General features: G+C 47.0%; 1 protein-coding gene across 2 annotated transcripts in view; it reads right to left on the bottom strand.

Moving 5' to 3' along the window:
* ADCY9 (adenylate cyclase 9) overlaps positions 1-19074 on the bottom strand; it is a 129828-nt gene that overhangs the window by 32219 nt on the left and 78535 nt on the right. Inside the window, exons 3-5 of one of the 2 annotated variants that reach the window (XM_060078300.1) lie at positions 16601-16791; positions 3045-3149; positions 1332-1549 (exon numbers count right to left, since the gene is read on the bottom strand). In XM_060078300.1, the coding sequence (XP_059934283.1) occupies positions 1332-1549; positions 3045-3149; positions 16601-16791 (514 nt within the window). The remainder of the gene's footprint in view (positions 1-1331; positions 1550-3044; positions 3150-16600; positions 16792-19074) is intronic. The other variant, XM_060078301.1, reaches the window with a different exon arrangement.

Below are 19074 nucleotides of genomic sequence, written 5' to 3'. Positions count from 1 at the left end.
AATACCGTTTTTCACTAAAAGGAGCCAGGGCTCTTTGGAGAAACGGCTGATTCCTGAGCTGGGGCTGGGAAGATATAAAATGAGCCTGTTGTGCTGGAAAGTAAGAAATCACTCAAAACAAATGAAGGAGCCGTGTCGAAAGGACACAGGAGCCAGCCTGAAGGGGGGCTCCCAAAGGCCAGATTCGGGACAACTAGAGCATCAAACTCTAATTAGGACAGTGATAAATGATGTCCTGTTAAGTAAAACAGGACTCCATGAGGGTTTATATGGATTTATAAATCTGTAGATGGATAGATTAAGTCATAAGTGGGGAGGAGCTCTTCTTTACTGCAGAATGCCAAGCCCCAAATGATAAAAGCACAGTCAGCGCTGAAGCAGGAAAACTGCCATTCTGACCAACATAGTGAAGACTGTTTCAAACAAGAACCATCAATGGAGATTAAGTCTAAGGAAGTATGGTGAGGAATGGGATCTTTACGTGTTCTGAAAGCATCTTCCCACAGATGGCCGACTAGTCACAGGAAGAAAATGAGTACAGACTGGAGAAGTTGGCAACACTCGCCCAGCTGATCAACATCACTACTCCTGATGAAGGTCAAAGGGGGCACCATGGGCCTCTGGATCTAGTGCCTGAGAAGACACGTCACCTCCATGGGATCTGAACACACAAGCAGCCTGGACAGAATCATGAGGAGATGTCACACAAATCCAACTTCAGGAATATTTTATAAAAGAGCCAGGCCTGCATGTTTCAAAAATGTCAATGTCAAAAAAAAAAAAAAAAAGTCAATGTCATGGAAGATCAAGAATGGCTGAGGAACTGCCCCAGATTTAAAGACTGAAGAGGCCTGACAACTGCAAGGTGCAGCATGTGATTCTCTACCGTGCTATGGGGGACACATGGGACCACCCAACAAAACCGGAATAGGAACCACAGACTTGGTAAAACACCTCATCAGTGCTACATTTCCTGAATTAGGTAGCTATGATCACGTGCAAAAACACACCTGTTTTCAGGAAATACAGTTTTAAGGGGTAGAAAGCACGATGTATCTAACTTACTGTCAAATGGTTCAGAAAAAAATAAACAAGTTTCACAGGGAGAGAGAGGAGAATAAAACAAGCAGAGTAAAATGTTAAAAGTTGGTAAATCGGGCAAAGGGTGTAAAGGGAATCTTTTGTATTATTCATGCCACTTTTCTGTAAGTTTCAAATTATTTCAAAATACACTGACAATGGAAGGCAAATGCATGGGGGGTGAGGTGACTCAGAAAAGGGGGAGCTTCTACCTGCAAAGCTTCGCTTTGAGGCAGGTGGCTGCATCTTACCTGTCTTCCTTGATAACATCAACAAAATGGGCATCCGTTTTCTCCCGGATGTTCTTGAACCTCAGCGGAAGGAGGGCTGACTGGTCCAAGCTCACACCTGCCCACCTTCCCTTCTCTTGTAAGATCTCGCACAGGGAGGTCTGACTGTTGGTGAGCTTCTCCTCCGGGGGAGGGCTCAGCAGTCCGTTTTGCGTTTTGGAATTGGGTCCTCCAGAAGCCTGTGTCAGAATAAGGGGGTGGGGGCAGACACAGAGGCTGAAGCGTGGGATGCAGCAGCACTATCCCCCATAACGCGGCCATACCAGAGCCCCCTGGACTGCACCCCGCACGCCACAACCTGCACCTTTGGATCTCTGCTCTAACCAGAGCGCTCTGCCTCTCCGCCGGTCTGCTTTTCCCCATTCCCCCTGGCTCCTCCAAACACACCTCCAGGCGCCCAAGACAGTGGTGTCATGGGAAGAGCCGGTAAGGAGGTCAGGGGGAAGGCTGAGGCAGGAGTTGGGGAGGCTCCCAGAGTTTCCTGACCACAGAACCAGCATTCCAGAAGCCAGGAGGACTCGAAGGAAGTGCAGGGGCGGATCCAGGGAAAGGAAATTCAGATCTGTAAGGGCTGCGGCTTAAGAAGGGGGGTGACTGATTTGCATTTCTCTAATAATCAGTCACCACAAGCAACCTAAATGTCCATTGACAGATGAATGGATAAAAAAGGTGTGGTACATATATACAATGGAATATTACTCAGCCATAAAAAGGAATGAAATTGGGTCATTTGTAGAGATATGGATGGACCTAGAGTCTGTCATACAGAGTGAAGTAAGTCAGAAAGAGAAAAACAAATATCGTATATTAATGCATATATGTGGAATCCAGAAAAATGGTACAGAGGAACCTAGTTCCAGGGCAAAAATAGAGGCACAGACATAGAGAACAGACATGTGGACACAGTGGGGGAAGGGGAGGGTGGGATGCTTTGGGTTTTTAGGATTGACATATACACACTACCATGTGTAAAACAGATAGCTAGTGGGAACCTCCTGTATAGCACAGGGAGCTCAGCTTGGTGCTCTGTGATGACCTAGATGGGTGGGATGGGGCGATGGGAGGCAGGCTCAAGAGGGAGGGGATATATGTATACGTACAGTTGATTCACTTCGCTGTCCAGCAGAAACCAACACAACATTGTAAAACAATTGTACTCCAATTAAAAAAAAAGAAGGGGTGACTGGACACAAACGACATGGAATGACCCAGCATTGTGCAGGTCCGTGGGCCAACGACCCGAGGATGAGGGTGACAGATTTGCGCCTCCCTGGAGAGTCGCCTGATTCAGAAGCTTGCTTGGAGGCTCCTGGGTCTGGTCTCCAGGCGAGACTTCTTTGCACTGCCCTTGCTGCTGGCCTAACCCAAGCCCTCCTCACGCCCCACCTCTCACCCTAAGGGTTCCCCTCTTCTCCTTCCACATCCACATCCCACCAGCCGTTGAGTCCAGCTTCCAGCCCCACAGGTCTCACTGCCCGTCAGGGTATCCCATGCAGGTCAGCATCCATCCTGCTCTTTATCGGTCTGTTCAAAACCCAGAGGACTCGAAGGTATGCAATGGTGTCACCCAAGAGGAGTTGCCCTTGGAACTGAGAAGCTGACCAGACAGGATGTCCCCTCAGATGGGTGCACCAGGAGAGGCACTGACAGGGATCACAGCCCAGAGCGGGTTACCTTGGTGCTCTTCTTGGGCTCCTCCTGACAGCCATTCTGGACTGTTCCACCTTCGGCGCCAGCTTCCAATTTGGGAGCAAACATGATTCTGCACGACGGGCAGGTCTACGAGAAAAACACAGGCCATAGGAGCTCACTCAGGCAACATGACCTCACTACGTGATTCAAACAAGTCAGCCGCTGTTGCAATTTGCTGTCACACAGAATGGCGCAACCAAATGGAAGGCAGAACCACTCAGGATGAGTTAAAAACGAACTGGCTGGGGCTTCCCTGGTGGTGCAGTGATTAAGAATCCACCTGCCAACGCAGGGGACACAGGTTTGAGCCCTGGTCCGTGAAGATCCCACATGTCGCTGAGCAACTAAGCCTGTGCACCACAGCTACTGAGCCTGCGAGCCACAACTACTGAAGCCCACGTGTCTAGAGCCCATGCTCTGCCACAAAGAGAAGTCACGGCAATGAGAAGCCCACACACCGCAATGAAGAGTAGCACCCACTCACCACACTTAGAGAAAGCCCGTGCACAGCAACAGTGACCCAATGCAGCCAAAAAAAAAAAAAAAGAACTGGCAGCGTGATAATGGAAAATAAACAACACAAAGACCTGTACGTGAATGTGCCCTAACAGCATCTACTTTTTTAGTAGAAACAACTCAGATGTCCATCAGCAGATGAATGGATCAACAAAATGAGGTGTATCTACAGAATGAAATATTACTCAGCTATCCAAAGGGATGAAGCACTGACAAACAACACGACAACGTGGATGAACCTTGAAAACTCGTTCAGTGAAAGAAGCCAGACACAAAAGACCACATATGGTGGGATTCCATCTGTATAAAATATCCATAAAAGGCAAATCCACAGCGACAGAAAGGAGATTAGTGGTTGCCAGTGGTGAGGGACACAAGGGAATGGGGAGTGACTCTAACAGGTGTGGGGTTTCTTTTTGGGGTGATGAAAATGTTCTGACCGTGGTGATGGCTGTACAACCTTTCAAACATACTAAAAACCACCGAATTATACACTCTAAAAGGGTGGATTATATCTCAATAAAGCTGTTGTTAAACAAACTAGCCGCCAACCCACACTCAAATGCTAAGCAAAGGTTCTCAAGCTCTCTGTGAAGGTGAGCTATTCTCATACTGCAGGACAATCAGAGGGGCGAGCTTACAGAGGTAGCCCTTCTTATTCATTTGCGGGAATTAGCTGACCTAGAAGAGACAAGGCAAGACTCAACACTGCCACATATAGTACAACACAGGGAACACAGACAGTAGTTTACAATAACTACAAATGGAGCATAACCTTTAAAAATTGTCCATCACTATACTGTACTTCTGTAACTTATATAATATTGTACAGCAACTATACTTCCATTAAAAAAAAAAGTACCACCAGGGATAGTAGAAAGGGCAAGGCTTTCATTTCTCACAAACCAGGGTTCAAATCCTTGATTACTTACTGGTTTGGAGACCCCTGTTCAAATCCCTCACCTCGGTTCTCTCCTGTGTGAAATGAGAGTGAAAACACTTTTCTTGAAGACATATTGTAAGGATTTATGAATACGCATGTAGAAAACCTAGCATTGCTCCTGGCACTCAGTGTATCCTTAATAAACGTACTCTTATTATTAATATGATCTGGTAATCTAGGAACCAACCACCACTGAGATAGCAACTGACAGCACCCAGGGGGAAAGACAGACTTATTAGGCTTCAAAAACAATTTCCTAGCGTTAAGAATCGTTAAGCACTGGAATACACTGTAGGAGGCTAGATATTATTTCAGAAATTTTAAATAATAAAATTTAAATAAAATAAATGTCACTTAGTGCCTTAGGGCAAGGATATAACCCAGATCACATCCTAAGTTAGATTTCAGGCCTGTACTGTATTCAATAAAAGAAATAAAGATTCTAAAGAGTTGTGTAATTTGGGAATCTGATGCAACGCACCCATTAAATTTGAATGCTCGTATTCATTCAAGAAGTGAAAATATACGTGCCAAAAGAGCTGGCCAAATCAGGGAGTATCATGTCCAAGCAAACAGCAGTACCTAGGTAAAATCTGCTCGTAGCTCGGAAAAAAGTGGCATTATTAACAGGGGCAAGATGCTCTAGTTGTCAGTGGCATACAGTAAAATTATTTTAAAGCACCTCTTGGTATTGACTGAGTTAAACTTCAGAACATGTTGCCAGTGGGGCCAATGATCTTCTCAAATGGAAAGAAAAATCCACTACCACACTCATGAAGTGACCTCCACACCCCCAGAAGAAAGTGTGTGCGTCCACGTGACAGGCCAGCAAGATTCCCAAGGTCCTCCCTAGCAGGTGTGTGTGTGTGTGTGTAAATGGCTTTGGTGGTGGTAGCGGTGGCAGGCTTGCTACTCTAGGGGAACACAGCCTTTTCAGGGGCCAACTGATGGCCCAGGGGTAGGATGGATACAGCCTGGAGCGGTGGTGGGTGGGGGGAAGGGTTGAGACCCTCTGAGCCAAACCCTTAGGCTCCAGGGACTGTCTGCCACCAATCTCGTAAAGACATGATGAAATAGTGAACAGATTCTCTGACCACTTTTGTTTTTTTAAAAGTCTTTATTTATTTATTTTATTTTATTTTTGGCTGTGTTGGATCTTCATTGCTGCGCACAAGCTTTCTCTAGTTGCGGTGAGCAGGGGCTTACTCTTCGTTGAGGTGTGCGGGCTTCTCATTGAGGTGGCTTCTCTTGTTGTGGAGCATGGGCTCTAGGCGCACGGGCTTCAGTAGTTGTGGCACGTGGGCTCAGTAGTTGTGGTTCACGGGCTCTAGAGCGTAGGCTCAGTAGTTGAAGTGCACGGCCTTAGTCACTCCGCAGCGTGTGAGATCTTCCCGGACCAGGGCTCGAACCGGTGACCCCTGCATTGGCAGGTGGATTCTTAACCACTGCGCCACCAAGGAAGCCCTCTCTGAGCACTTTGCAAACGTTAAGTCTAGAGACCAAGTGTAACACAGTGATTAAAGGCACTGGCTTTGAAATCAGACTGTCACGGACTGAATCCTGGTTCTACCACTTAATAGTATGGGAATCTCTCTGAGCCTCGGTTTCCTCCTTTGTTAAATGGGATTGTATCATAAGGGCAGAATGAGGAGACACATGTGAGGCTGGTCAGAGGTATTTTAGATCAGCTCTAATCCCAAGGCACTGACCTCCTAGAATGCTGAACTGAGAAGGATGATGAGGCCACGTCCTAGCCCCAAGGGAGGGGACCCATGGAGACTGGCGATGTCTGCCGTGGGTGAGGGCTTGCGTGTGTGAGCGTGCGTGCGTTGACCACACTTGGCTCCACACATGCCTGCAGTGTTGGGGAGTGCTCAGTAAACACTGGTCCTTAACACTGAAACATCTGGTCACTATTCTCTCTGGTTCTGAAGCCGGTGCATACGATCATTTAAAGTCCTTGATCACAGACTGGACAGCCACCGGGCGTCTGCTCTTGCCCAGCCCTGTGTTTTCAGGCATCTCTTGGCATCAGCTTGCTCCTAAGTATCTTCCTCTCCTCAAGTACACCTGATGCACTTGAAGAACAGGCCATCTGCTTCTTAGGAATTCCTCACGGTGTGCTGGCTTTGCATATGGATGATGTTTCATGCATTTAGAGCCACAAATATGCAAAAGTGACGCTCAAACCTATCGGACACCAGAGAGCATACACCCGCTGCAAAGGAGTCCCTGGACAGGAGTCAAGGCCACCCCAGTCAGACACTGCATCCCCTCTCTGAAAGGTCTTGGCTGTGAAGGAAGGGGTGGGAGGGCCAGTGGGGACTGGGACTGCCCGTGGGGACTGGGCTGTCTCAGGGGGCTGGGGGCAGGGCTCTTCACAGATGGGCAGCTCAAGGCTACACCCTTTTGGCAAACAGAGGCTGCAGGGCCTGTACCGCATTCTAATGCACAGCCCGCAGAGCTGCCCACAGAAGAACCTCAGGGAGCAAGGACATGTGTTGTGGAGCCAGGATGCTCACAACTGTCTAGGAGACTGTGCTCAGGGAGCTCCGGGGCTCACCGGGTCCACCGGAGTCACATGTCAAGTGTACAGCAGGATCCGTGAGCGGGACTCCTAATGGTCTGAACAGTGCTCACTCCGCACACTCACAGCAGCTTCATCCGGGGAGTGGGGAGCCAGGGGTTGGGGAGGATGCCAGCTGTGGACCCAGGCCCTCCTGTGGCAGGGTGGTTCCTGCAGCACAGGGACCCAGCAGCAGATCATTTCGTTGTACTGTGAAGATGTGGCTCTTTGTCATTCTGTTTCTTCCTCAGCTACCTTCCTTTTCTGGGGGAAACTACTGATTCTAACTTAAAAACAAATGAAACAAAAACCTTAGAGAAATCTGTCTGCCCTGATGGAAACTTTCTCATATCAGGACATTCCCTCCATCTGTAGGGGGAGCCTCTTGTGCTCCACGGGGGTCCCGCCAAGCAACGGTGGGACAGTGGGTGGGTTTGTCCACCCCCTCCCCCCAGCAACTTTCCTTTAACTATTTTCCAGCTTCATTTTAATCGGGTTAAAATGTCTCACATACTGGTTTTTGTCAAGCAGATACCTCTGTGAAATGTTTGCCAACCCATTAAAGGCCCATCTCTCCCCCTGAGCAGCTGCTGTCATCTCAGACCCCAAGAAGCCCTTACCAGGAAGAGGGGTTTAGATTCTGGGGACTCTGGGGGGCACACCCAAACTGAGCAACTGACTTGTAGGGCAGCCCCTCTGCAGGCACAGTGGGTCAAAGCTACTGTTCTAAGGATAGCGGCTGCCACGATGTGGAAACGCCTCAGTGCCCAGGATGTGCCAACGAACACTGTCAGGTCCTTTTCCACGCCATGCCCACGGTCTCGTGCACCTGATCTCCATTAATCCTCATATCGACGCTGCAAGGCAGAAGTGACTGTCAACAGCGGGGGTCAGACTGCGGGGCTCCTGGCCCCTGACCACCATGCAGCCTCTCTCTGGCCTCCTTTCCTGGCACAAAGAGGACCCAGGAATAATCCTGGCACTCTGACCTCCTCTGCCGTGTTCCCCTGAAGTGACCCAAGCAGTTATGGTCACCTCCTGGTTCCTTTAAGTGGCACCACTGGACACCGGCACCAAGGGGAGCTTCACCAAGACCAGCTAAGGTCTCCAGGACAGAGGGCTCTCCGAGCCAAGGAGTGTGTTGGCTGTTGCCTGGGAAACCCGAGATCCCCTGGAGAACAGCCAGGAGCAAACTCTTCATCTTCCCAGATTGCCCACGCTTGCCCCCATCTCGGATGTGGGCTCTGGAGGGAAGATTATAACGATTTCTCTAACACGCTTGGGTGTCACTGCATTTGTTTTTAACACATTTCAACACATACACCCTACATCCTCTTCAGAATACATGGCACTGAGCTGTAAAATAGTTTTTTCTTCAAGGCTATTTCTCTTCACAAGATAAATCACTTCTAAGCCAACAGCTGTCCTTTTTTCATAACTGTCAAGGGAGGGAGCAGGGAAACCTCTTTTCTGAGAAACGAGGAGGAAACAACATCAGAAAAGTCCTGCTTTGCCGGGTCAGTCTGCTGAACATGACTACTGAGCGAGCTGTCCTCAGACCAGGAGGAGCATCCCTTGCTTCCCAAACTCGAAACCCAGGTTGAACATGGCAGACAGGAGCATGTAGCCAGAGCACATATGACCTACTGAGGCCCATTCTGAATTCTAACCTCTTTCCTGTATTACTTTGTTTAGTTCTCACAAGCACCCAGGAAACAGACATTGTGAGTAGCCCATTTTACATAAGAGGGAACTGAGGCATAGAGTCACAGTTAGAGAATGGCAGGGGGACAACGCCCTTGAGCCCAACCACACATGTGACATCTCTGCGTGAACAGGGACAGCCTGCCGTGCAGGGCAGAGGCCGCCCTGGCTGTGACCTGCCACGGGCAGGCCAGGCACCCTCCCCAAGCTAGCGGATCGGCACAGGCATTCACACTCCCAAATAGTTGATTTCTGCTAACAAAATCCTAGAGGAAAGTAGAAGTGGGATATTAGAGGAAAATAGAAACAGTAATTATTACAGAAAAAGAAAGGCATCCAGAAGCGATAAGAACAGAAAAGTGGACAGCCTGCGAATACTGGAGGCAAAATAACAAACAAACAAAACACACACCTGTAAAAACCAGGCACAAAATCTCTAAGCCACAGAGTGCAGAACCACTGAAACCTCAGATTCCTGAGCCCTAAGCGACCTAAGTGAGTTTAATAATCGAGGCTGATAAGGCAAGAAAAGTGTCACCGTGGTGTGGTAAAGTTCCATCAGAAAGTCAAAGGAAGAAGCTATTTGGTATTTGGGGAAATTTATTTCATGTGCAGTACTTTACTACCTGATGATGCCAATTAAATGAGCTGGACTAACCTTTCCACGTAATATATAACAATAGCAAGCATATTTATATTACATAAAAATAATATAAACATAATATTTTATACATATGTATTAAAATGTTTTATTTTGAAACAAGTTTAGACTTAAACAGAGTGGGAAAGACAGCTCAGAGAGTCCCCATACGTCCACCCCAGCTTCCCCTAACGTTACTTAGCATCTTATATGAACCGTGGTCCAGTTACCAAAACTAAGAGATTAACACTGGCACGGTACTATTAACCACGCTGCAGATTTTACTCAGATGTCCTTTTCCTGTTTCGGGATCCCACGCACATTTAGTCTCCTCCAGTCTGGGACATTTTTCAAGTGTCTTGGTTAGGTATTTTGTAAAATGTCCTTGAATTTGGATTTGTCTAATGTTTTCTCACGAGTTGATTGAGGTTTAGGATTTGAGGGAAGAAACCCACAGAGGCGATATGCCCTTCTCTGCATGTAACACGGGGTGGGGGGTGGTACATGATACCGCTGGTTTTCTTAATTGCAATGCTAAGCATCATCATTTGGTGAAGGTGGGCCCTGCTAGGTTTTCCACTGTCGAGTTACTATTCTTCCCTTTCTTTATTTTTTGGTGTGTCGCATGGCTTGTGGGATCTCAGTTGCCCTACCAGGGATTGAACCCTGGGCCACGGCAGTATAAGCCCGGAATCCTAACCACCAGGGAACTCCCTAACTATTTTTCCCTTTAAAATGAATAAATATCTAAGGGGAGATGCTTGGAGGCTATGCAAATGTCCTGTTTCTCCTTAAACTTCTACCTGCTGATTTTAGAATTCAGTGATGGATCTTGCCTGTAGCACTTATTACTGTGATGCTCTAAAGGTGATTTTTCTTTCCCTCACTCCTTCTACAATCTATTAGCTGGAATTCTTCTATAAGGAAGAGTTGTCAATTTATATGTGATGTGCTTCCTCCTAATTGAAGGAAACACACACACCTCTCAAAATACAGACACAACTTGAAAAGTCCTTTTTAAAAAAACTTACTTTACAGCCACATTTCAGAGCCGGCCTTCAGATTACTATTTACTTATTTGTGTTGCAGCTTTATGGAGATATAATTCACGTACCATGCAACTCACTATCTAAAGTCTATAATTCAGGGCTTCCCTGGTGGCGCAGTGGTTGAGAGTCCGCCTGCCAATGCAGGGGACACGGGTTCGTGCCCCGGTCCGGGAAGATCCCACATGCCGTGGAGCAGCTGGGCCCGTGAGCCATGGCCGCTGAGCCTACGCGTCTGGAGCCTGTGCTCCGCAACAGGAGAGGCCACAGCAGTGAGAGGCCCGCGTACCGCAAAAAAAAAAAGTTTTAAAAAAATAAATAAATAAAGTCTATAATTCAATAGTTTTTAGTATAGTCACAGAATTGTGCAATCATCATCACTATCAACTCAGACAACTATTTACAATAAATACTTAATGTCTAAACTACACACACACACACACACACACACACACACACAGAGAGAGAGAGAGAGCGAGCGAGTGAGGGAGCGAGGGAGAGAGAGAGAAATCTATTACTTTTTCCATCTACAATAAAGTAAAAGGCCCTCACTTCCTCAAACTGAACTGACTAAGCCTATTCATAATGATTTTACATACAAATAACAAGGAGATAACAGAAGTGATCATTTTCTTAGAATCATTTAAAAAGCCATAGGGGGGCCTCCCTGGTGGCGCAGTGGTTAAGAGTCCGCCTGCCGATGCAGGGGATACGGGTTCGTGCCCCGGTCTGGGAGGATCCCATATGCCGCGGAGCGGCTGGGCCCGTGAGCCATGGCCGCTGGGCCTGCGCATCCGGAGCCTGTGCTCCGCAACGGGAGAGGCCACAACAGTGAGAGGCCCGCATACCTCAAAAAGAAAGAAAAAAAAAAAAAAAGCCATAGGGACTGTCACAGAAGGGTGTTCCTAGGGCAAGTGACCTCAAAGGGAAAGTATAACCCTTGTGAGACAGGACAGGCCCTCTCTGAATCCCCCCACGTGGGTGAATCCACTTTATCAGCCTCATTACCAATTGTAAACAGGGAGAAACACCCCATGAGCACATGCCCTGGGTTCTGAATAAGGGATTAAGGCAAACTCACGAAGACCAGCCAGGCAGGTGCATCCCAGGGAGATCTTTCAGGGATGACATAAGATGCTCTCACAGCTCATGTGGCTCAATGGTTAGGACGGATGTGATAAAACACCATCCACATCTTTGGTTTGCATTTCTTTGCTCTTTGCAAACACGTCAGCCTGGCTATTTTTATTGGCATGCGCAGTCTCCCTCCATCCGTCACCCACAGGGTTCATGATAAATGAGCAGCAGACACCACAGCAGGGCTGGGGTCACACAAAACAGGTTGCACGCGTGCCGTGGCTACATCCCTTACAGCAACGATTAGCTGCAACAACTGAAGGACCCCCTTCAGCTCAGAGCAAACAGGGACCTTCCCGAGAGATTCAGTGACTCCTTGTGGGCGAACCAAACAGTGCCTCCGCCTGCTCCTGTCCTCCCTGCTCCTTCTGCAGTCAGCGTCCACCACTCCGTGCGGACTGAGTGAAAGTGCACTCCAGGGTCAGCTGAGCTTCTCCAACCCCAGCTTTCGTGGCGTGACTTCAGTTAATCTTCACGACAGCCCTGAGAAATTGCCATTTCCCTGTGGCTTACAGCCACGAGGTGACCTGTTCGATCCCAAAGCCAAGGCTTTGAGATGGATCCTCAGCTTTAGGTTCCAGCCTTTCTGAGGCACCCAAGCCACCTTCCGTGACACTGACGTGGCAAGGCCTTGTCTCCTTCCCTGGCTCCCTTCTTGCCTCCTCACCCCAAACCCTCCGGTACCTCTGCAGCTCAGCCCAGAGAGCCAAGTGCCACCGTTCTGGTGGGACTCCCCTCCCCCCAGTATGTGACGTCAGGTCCTTCCTGAGGAGCAGCTCTCACGACCAGCCACACAAGAAGCCAAGGCTTAGGTGTGAAGGGTTCCCTCTGACGTATGACCTCAAGGCCAAAGCCCTTGACCTCTGCCATCACTACTGTTTCTTAGCAGGTCATCATAGTACTCAGACTATTCATGAAATATCAAGTGGCAATTGTCCAGCTGTGAGCTGGGAGATAACTTACAGACACACAGGGTACGTGTGCCAGGAGCGCAAAACAAGTGCTTCATGGGCATCACCTTGGTTCTGCCCAGGCTTCCAGTTCAGCCCTCAGTCTAACTCTGCAGAGCTACGTGTCTCTGCGTGTCATTAAAAAACTAAAAACATAAGCCAAAAGAAAGTCGTAATTATCTACTACATGCCAGGCACCATGCTGGACCCTTCGGAAAAACTTAAGTTATGTAACAAACGGGCCCTGCATTCAAATAGATCAGAGAAAGGGGCGTAAGAAACATAAGCAAGTATTTCAGGTTGCGTATGTTATAACCAAGCGGTACAGACTAACTGAATTAAGGCTTCAGAGGTGGGGTGGCGGCATCACTAGCTAGAGGGGTCACAGGAAACTAAGAAAGCTGCACGGTGAGAGAAGAGGGGAGTTTATGGGGACAGGGAAGCGATCGCACTGCAGGCGAGAGCAACAGGACCAAGCCTCCGTGGATTCACTCGATGAGAATTTGCAGAACACCTTTCCTCTAATTCCTTGGTTCTTTCAAGGAATTAAGGAAACCAAGGCCCTCTAAAACCGAGTTCTCCTCCCGAGTTTATGATTAATCTCTCTGTCCCAAACTTTATTCCCTTTCTTGTCCCCTCTAACCTCAACTCTGTACTAACTAAACACTCCTCAGCCAGAGTCAGGTGACTAAGATGGCTATCGTCAATAACATCGCTAACACACTAAACTGCTGTTGTTGATATCACTGTTAAGGTACAAACTCAGGTTGTTTCTCCAGGGCAAGATGAGCAACAGACCCCCCCATCCATGGACCACCTGGCCTGAGAATCGTAAACCAGAGACATCCTGACTCCCAAAACTACGATTAAGAAATGTCACAGAAATGTCAGAGCACAATGATTAACCCCAGCTTCACTGTTCTTCCCCCCCTTTAACTCAAAGACCAAGCTGGAGTGGATCTGAGGCTTGTCTCCCACTCCTTTGCTTGGTGCCCTGCAAATAAACCCTGACTTTGCTGCAGACACCCACTGTCAGAGTTAGGCTTTCTGCACTGTGGGCAAAAGAGCCCTTTTGCTTGGTTACAAAACTCCTTCCACTAGATAAGCACGCCCCCAAAAGGTATAGCTTGAAAGAAGAAATCTTTGGTCAAGAGGCCAGAGAATGCTGCATTCCACTTCCTTCTCTGGAGACCTATCCATGCATGTTAGCATGCTAAAGGCTCTGAGAAGGCCTGCAGTAAAGAAACCCTTTCAGTGTTGTTTAACCCATATTGACTTGACCACGGAACACTTTTTCCGTACTGGACACCCATTTCCATCCTGAGAAACTTCTGTTCAAGGGAACCTACTTGGGGAATCCTCCTTAGACCAGGCCTCTTCCACTGGTCAGGGCTTCTGGCGCTGGGCAGGGGGAGGAGGGAGATGTGGGGAGACAGAAATCCCCATGGGAGTCAACTCCTGTTGGCTGCGGCGGCAGCAGCAACAAAGGGAAAGAAGTCTGTTGACAGAAAGAGTCAACAGATCCTGGGAAAGGATGAGGAGGAACTAGTCTGTGATCCAGCGAATCAGAACAGCTCACCGTGGTGCAGACAACATGGAGCAACAAACCAGTGGCACACGTGAGCCACCGACACGCTTGTGGGATAAATCTACTCAAAGAACCTGGAGCAAGAGACTGCGATTTCACTTTTGTATTGTTCAAAAACTCTTACTTGAGGGAAGGCCTTGTATGTCAGATTATAATCTATATAATCTTTAAAGGAGACCTCAGTTTTCTGCCTTTCAAGTCTAGGATGATGGTTCATAGCGATTCACTTGGTTCCCCGGTGCTTATGCCTCTCAGCCGCCTGCCCTGGCCCGACCTGCACCCAGGAACCAGGGCCCAGAGCACGGTTGTGAGGAGGGACCCCAAGTGGCAAAGCCTGGCATGGAGACCGGGCCTCCTATCTCCTCATGCTCCTTCCACTCCAACTGTGAATCCCAGGAACCCTATGCTTCAGGGGCGTCCCTCATCTCAGATGTCCTGTTATCCCCAAACACCATCAAAACATCCCCAAAATTATACTTCATATCCACTCATCTTTCCCTCCTGGAAGGGGCAGAAAGATACTTTTTTTCCTCAAATTCCTTTTGGTAAACACAGTTAACTTCATAGATCACAAGATTATTTGGAAAATTTATACATGGCAATAGAATATGCTAAATAGTTTTTGCCCAACCAGATCAAAAACAAATAAATATATAAATAGGTTTATGACTAGAACAAGAAATGTTCCATCAGGGGGAGAGAAAACCTTCTTAAGGCAATTTAGTGCAGAATGCCTGTCATTAACACTGCAGGTGTGTGATACAGTGAGGCCTCAAGGGCACACACCCTCATGGATAGAAACACACACACACATCACCTAAAGTGGCAGACAAATGCAACAAAACATTTATTTTTGGCTTTGAGCTCTATTTCTCTACTTGACTACAGCTCAGTTGGAAGCCTGAGGAAACAATTTCTCCCCAAATAATAAGGCTGTATTTGGAAGCCATGTTTTTGTTCTCCTCCCCACCTAGCTCTTCCCAGCCCATGTTCGGTGGTAGCCTGTGAGCAGGGGACTCCTCTTTCTGACTCCTGCAAGACAGGAGCCCGGGCAAAGAGTGCAGGCATTAAGGAAATTTCAGCTACATGCGCTGTTATGCGTGTGCCAGAGAGCACGGGGGAAGCTGTTATGCGTGTGCCAGAGAGCACAGGGAAGGACAGGGTCAAATACCCTATCCTCAACAGGTGTGAGTTTACCCTTCCCCGCTAGGGGCCATTGGGTCATGTCTGGAGACCTTGGTTGTCACACTGGTAAGAGAGGGTGCTACTGGCATCTAGTGGGTGTAAGCCAGGGATGCTGCTCAACATCCCACCATGCACAGGATGTCCCCTCCACAAACAGTTCTCTGGCCCAACATGTTGACGGTGCTGAGGCTGAGAAACCCTGCACTAAGTGAACAAAGCACACGATGAAAACGATACGTGTGTGCTGTCCACAAACCTGAACACAGGAACCGCACACAGTGCCTGGATGAGAGACACCATGAAGTCCAACACAGTGAAATAATCTGGACACTGCAGCCGAGTGCCACATTATGATGCCTTCAGCTGAAGTACCAAGATCGCAAGCTTTCAACTCTGTTGATGATGTGGATAGGCATGAATGTACTGGATTACAGCCATACCAATAGGCCATCGTCCTGACCAAACATCACTGTGTTATTTGAGAGCACAAAACAGTGATGTGGAACTGTTTTAACTGTCTCTCTCTTTAAAAAAAAAAAAAAAAAAAAAAAAAAAAAAGGAAATGGCAAATATTTAAACTGTAAAAATAAACAAGAGGTATCAGTGGAGGAACTAAATCAAATGTGAAATCTGAGGAACAACTCACATGCCAGAGTGATTTCGCATGCCCAGGGTCCATCGTGTTAATTCCCTGGTAGTTTATTGGGACGGAAATGCACCCAATATACAGCCACCAGGATATCTCTGTCCCAGTGATGAAATATTATAATGTTCTTGGCAAGCCTGTACTCTTCCAATGAGCTACAGTACAAGATTCACCCACACCAACAAGATTTAAAATAATCATAAAACACTGAATTTCAAGAGATGTTTGAGTATTTGAGAAAGTGGTCTCTGAAATAAGATACAAACTAGCCCTCCAAGCAAAGATGCTGGGAGAATCACCTTTACTCTTATCATTTATCGTTAGCTTTCAGAAATCCCAAAAGACATCATAGGCTGCAGAGAAAGAAAATAGTAACTCAAGTGAGAAGCAACTCTATGCAGTGTAGAAAGAAAATGGAGGTGCATATGTCAAAAAAAGCAAAGATATTAAAAATGCAAAATGCTGCTAACTTTATACTAAATTTAAAAATCATAAAAACCAAATGGAAGGGCATTCCAAGTCGTCTGCCACAGACCCGAAGGCTGTTTTTTATTTCACATGTTCTACTGCAGAATTAGTATCAAGTTTTAGAAGTTAGGAAAAAAAAAAAAACTAACCTTAAGGTTATCAAAGGTTTTGACAGTCTGCGCCAAGTCACTGACACTCCCTGGCGATGCTGTCCCCTGTCCCCTAGGGCCTGAGGACACCTGTGAGCCGTCAATGACCTCAAAGCCAGAAAGCAAGGCCTCTGAACAGCTGCAATGAGACTCCTTCGCTCTCTGACCCGCTATCAGGTATGTCTTCAAACCTATGGATAAAAATTACAGTCAGCACAGGTGGACACCAGCGTTGGTCGAAACGTAGCTCCGTCTTGCTCTCTACGCAGGACACGCTCCTAGAAAGTTGAGAGTAAAGTGAAAATGAGAATAGGTCATATTTTACTACTACTCCCATGACCTTTCCAGAGACGCGCAGCCTCAGGGAGAACGACTGCCTCCAAAACACACCATGTATTCACGCTCTGTTTTCTCTGAATGGAGGCTGCACGCTTCATCTTCTGGGGCTGAAACAAGGGTTTAAAAGTCCTTCCTTGGAAGGGTCACATGGCCTCTTTCTGACGGCAGCAGAGCCCACTGAGTGCGGACCCTATACATTTCTTGGGTTTGTTTCTATCTGTAAATACCAGTCGCCGACATTCATAATTGTCAGTCTAGATGTGAGGGTGACTACAGACCATGTTACCTACGTCAGGGACTGGCAACCACCATGAAAAGGGAGACCAGAATGTGCACCAGCAGGGGAACTAAGCCCTCCCTCGATTCAGACTTAACAAGTATCTCTTTTCTGTTGGATCCAAACATTCACACGGCAGGAACATCAGCTTTTTTTATTTTTTAAATATTTATTTATTTGGTTGCACCAGGTCTTAGTTGTGGCTGGTGGGCTCCTTAGTTGCAGCTCGCCGGCTCCTTAGTTGCAGAACGTGGGCTCCTTAGTTGCAGCTCCAGGGCTCCTTAGTTGCAGCTCGCCAGCTCCTTAGTTGTGGCACTCAAACTCTTAGTTGTGGCATGCATGTGGGATCTAGTTCCCTGACCAGGGGTTGAACCCAGGCCCCCTGCACTGGGAGTGCGGAGTCTTATCCACTGCGCCACCAGGGAAGTCCCAGAACATCAGCTTTTTGTCAAGCTGCAGTCTATGTGAATTTTATTCTCTCACAAAATCCCCACTGTAAAAAAAAGTTGGTTAAATGGACTATTAACCTACAACTTTACAGTCCCCATTAAAGGCTGAAGTAACAATATATGCTATAGAGTTAAGGAGCTGTAACAGGTGGGCTGCTCCTGGTGTACAGGACTATCTACTGGGAGGTGAGTAAGGAGCAGCTTTTCCAGATGGAACTCAAGGGCTTTCTGAAAAAGAAGCAAGCCTTATTTAAAGAAATCCGTTGTTAGTCCTTACTGGAATTTAACCAGACTACGAATTTATGAAAGGAAGTGACAATGTGATTTATTCAATAAACATTTATTTTAGGCCTGGTGTATGCTGTACACAGAGAATAAAATTAGAACAAAGCAGGATTCCCATCTTAAGGAGTTTAAGCTTCAGCAGAAGGTGGTAGAGAAAAGCCATCATGGGACTTCCCTGGCAGTCCAGTGGTTAAGACTTTGCCTTCCAATGCAGGGGGTGCGGGTTCCATCCCTGGTCAGGGAGCTAAGATCCCACATGCCATGTGGCCAAAAAACCAAAACATAAAACAGAAGCAATATTGTAACATGTTGAATAAAGAATTTTAAAATGGCCCATGTCAAAAAAAAATCTTAAAAAAATAAAAGACTCTATACGCTATCTAAGAAAATAAAGTACATTTAAAAACAAAAAAGAAAAGAAAAGCCATCATTGAGAGACCCAATCAAGAGGTGACATGTGTCTACACTGCTGGATTCATACAGTTTCTTGCACTCAGTACATATTTAATAAATGCTCTAAAATTAATTAAGCAAATAACCCTGGGACTATTTAATCAGTAATCTTTAATCATTTTATAATTAAACCACCATTTCATCACTTTATCTTTCTTCCTCTCCCTCCCTCCTTATAAAATACTGTATAGCATACGTTTTTAGGTCAACCGTTCAGAGAATTTGGCAAGAGTCCCAGGACACCTAGAGACATCCAGGAGTATAGCCAAATCACAGGTGGGATCCAAAGACTGAGATAAATAATTTTAGATGCTAACTGACCCCAAAGGAGGTTGTTAAATGCTCACTCTTAACTAAGGTCCTGAACTTCCATATATTTTTTCCAACCAAAAATATACATCCCAAATGATGTATAGGATCCATCACAGTTCTGACTAGCTACATGTATACACTTGAAAGGGAAGTGTGAACTAGAATACAACGGTAGGGTAAAAGCAGCTTTGCGAGAATTTCTCAGACTCTGTTACAGAAAACACTGAACTGATTTTATCATTTTGCCTTGGGAGAGTCAGAAAACACAAGCTCTGTGGGCTGAGGAGAGAAAAGCCCTATTTCTGACCTGCCGTGGCATCTCATCCCTGGCTTCACCCAACCAGGGCATGAAGAGGCCT

The sequence above is a fragment of the Mesoplodon densirostris genome, chromosome 16 (genome assembly GCF_025265405.1).
Source record: "Mesoplodon densirostris isolate mMesDen1 chromosome 16, mMesDen1 primary haplotype, whole genome shotgun sequence".
Classification (NCBI taxonomy): Eukaryota; Metazoa; Chordata; class Mammalia; order Artiodactyla; family Ziphiidae; genus Mesoplodon; species Mesoplodon densirostris.
The sequence above is the reverse complement of the archived record's forward strand: the minus strand, read 5'-3'. Positions and strand labels throughout refer to the sequence as shown.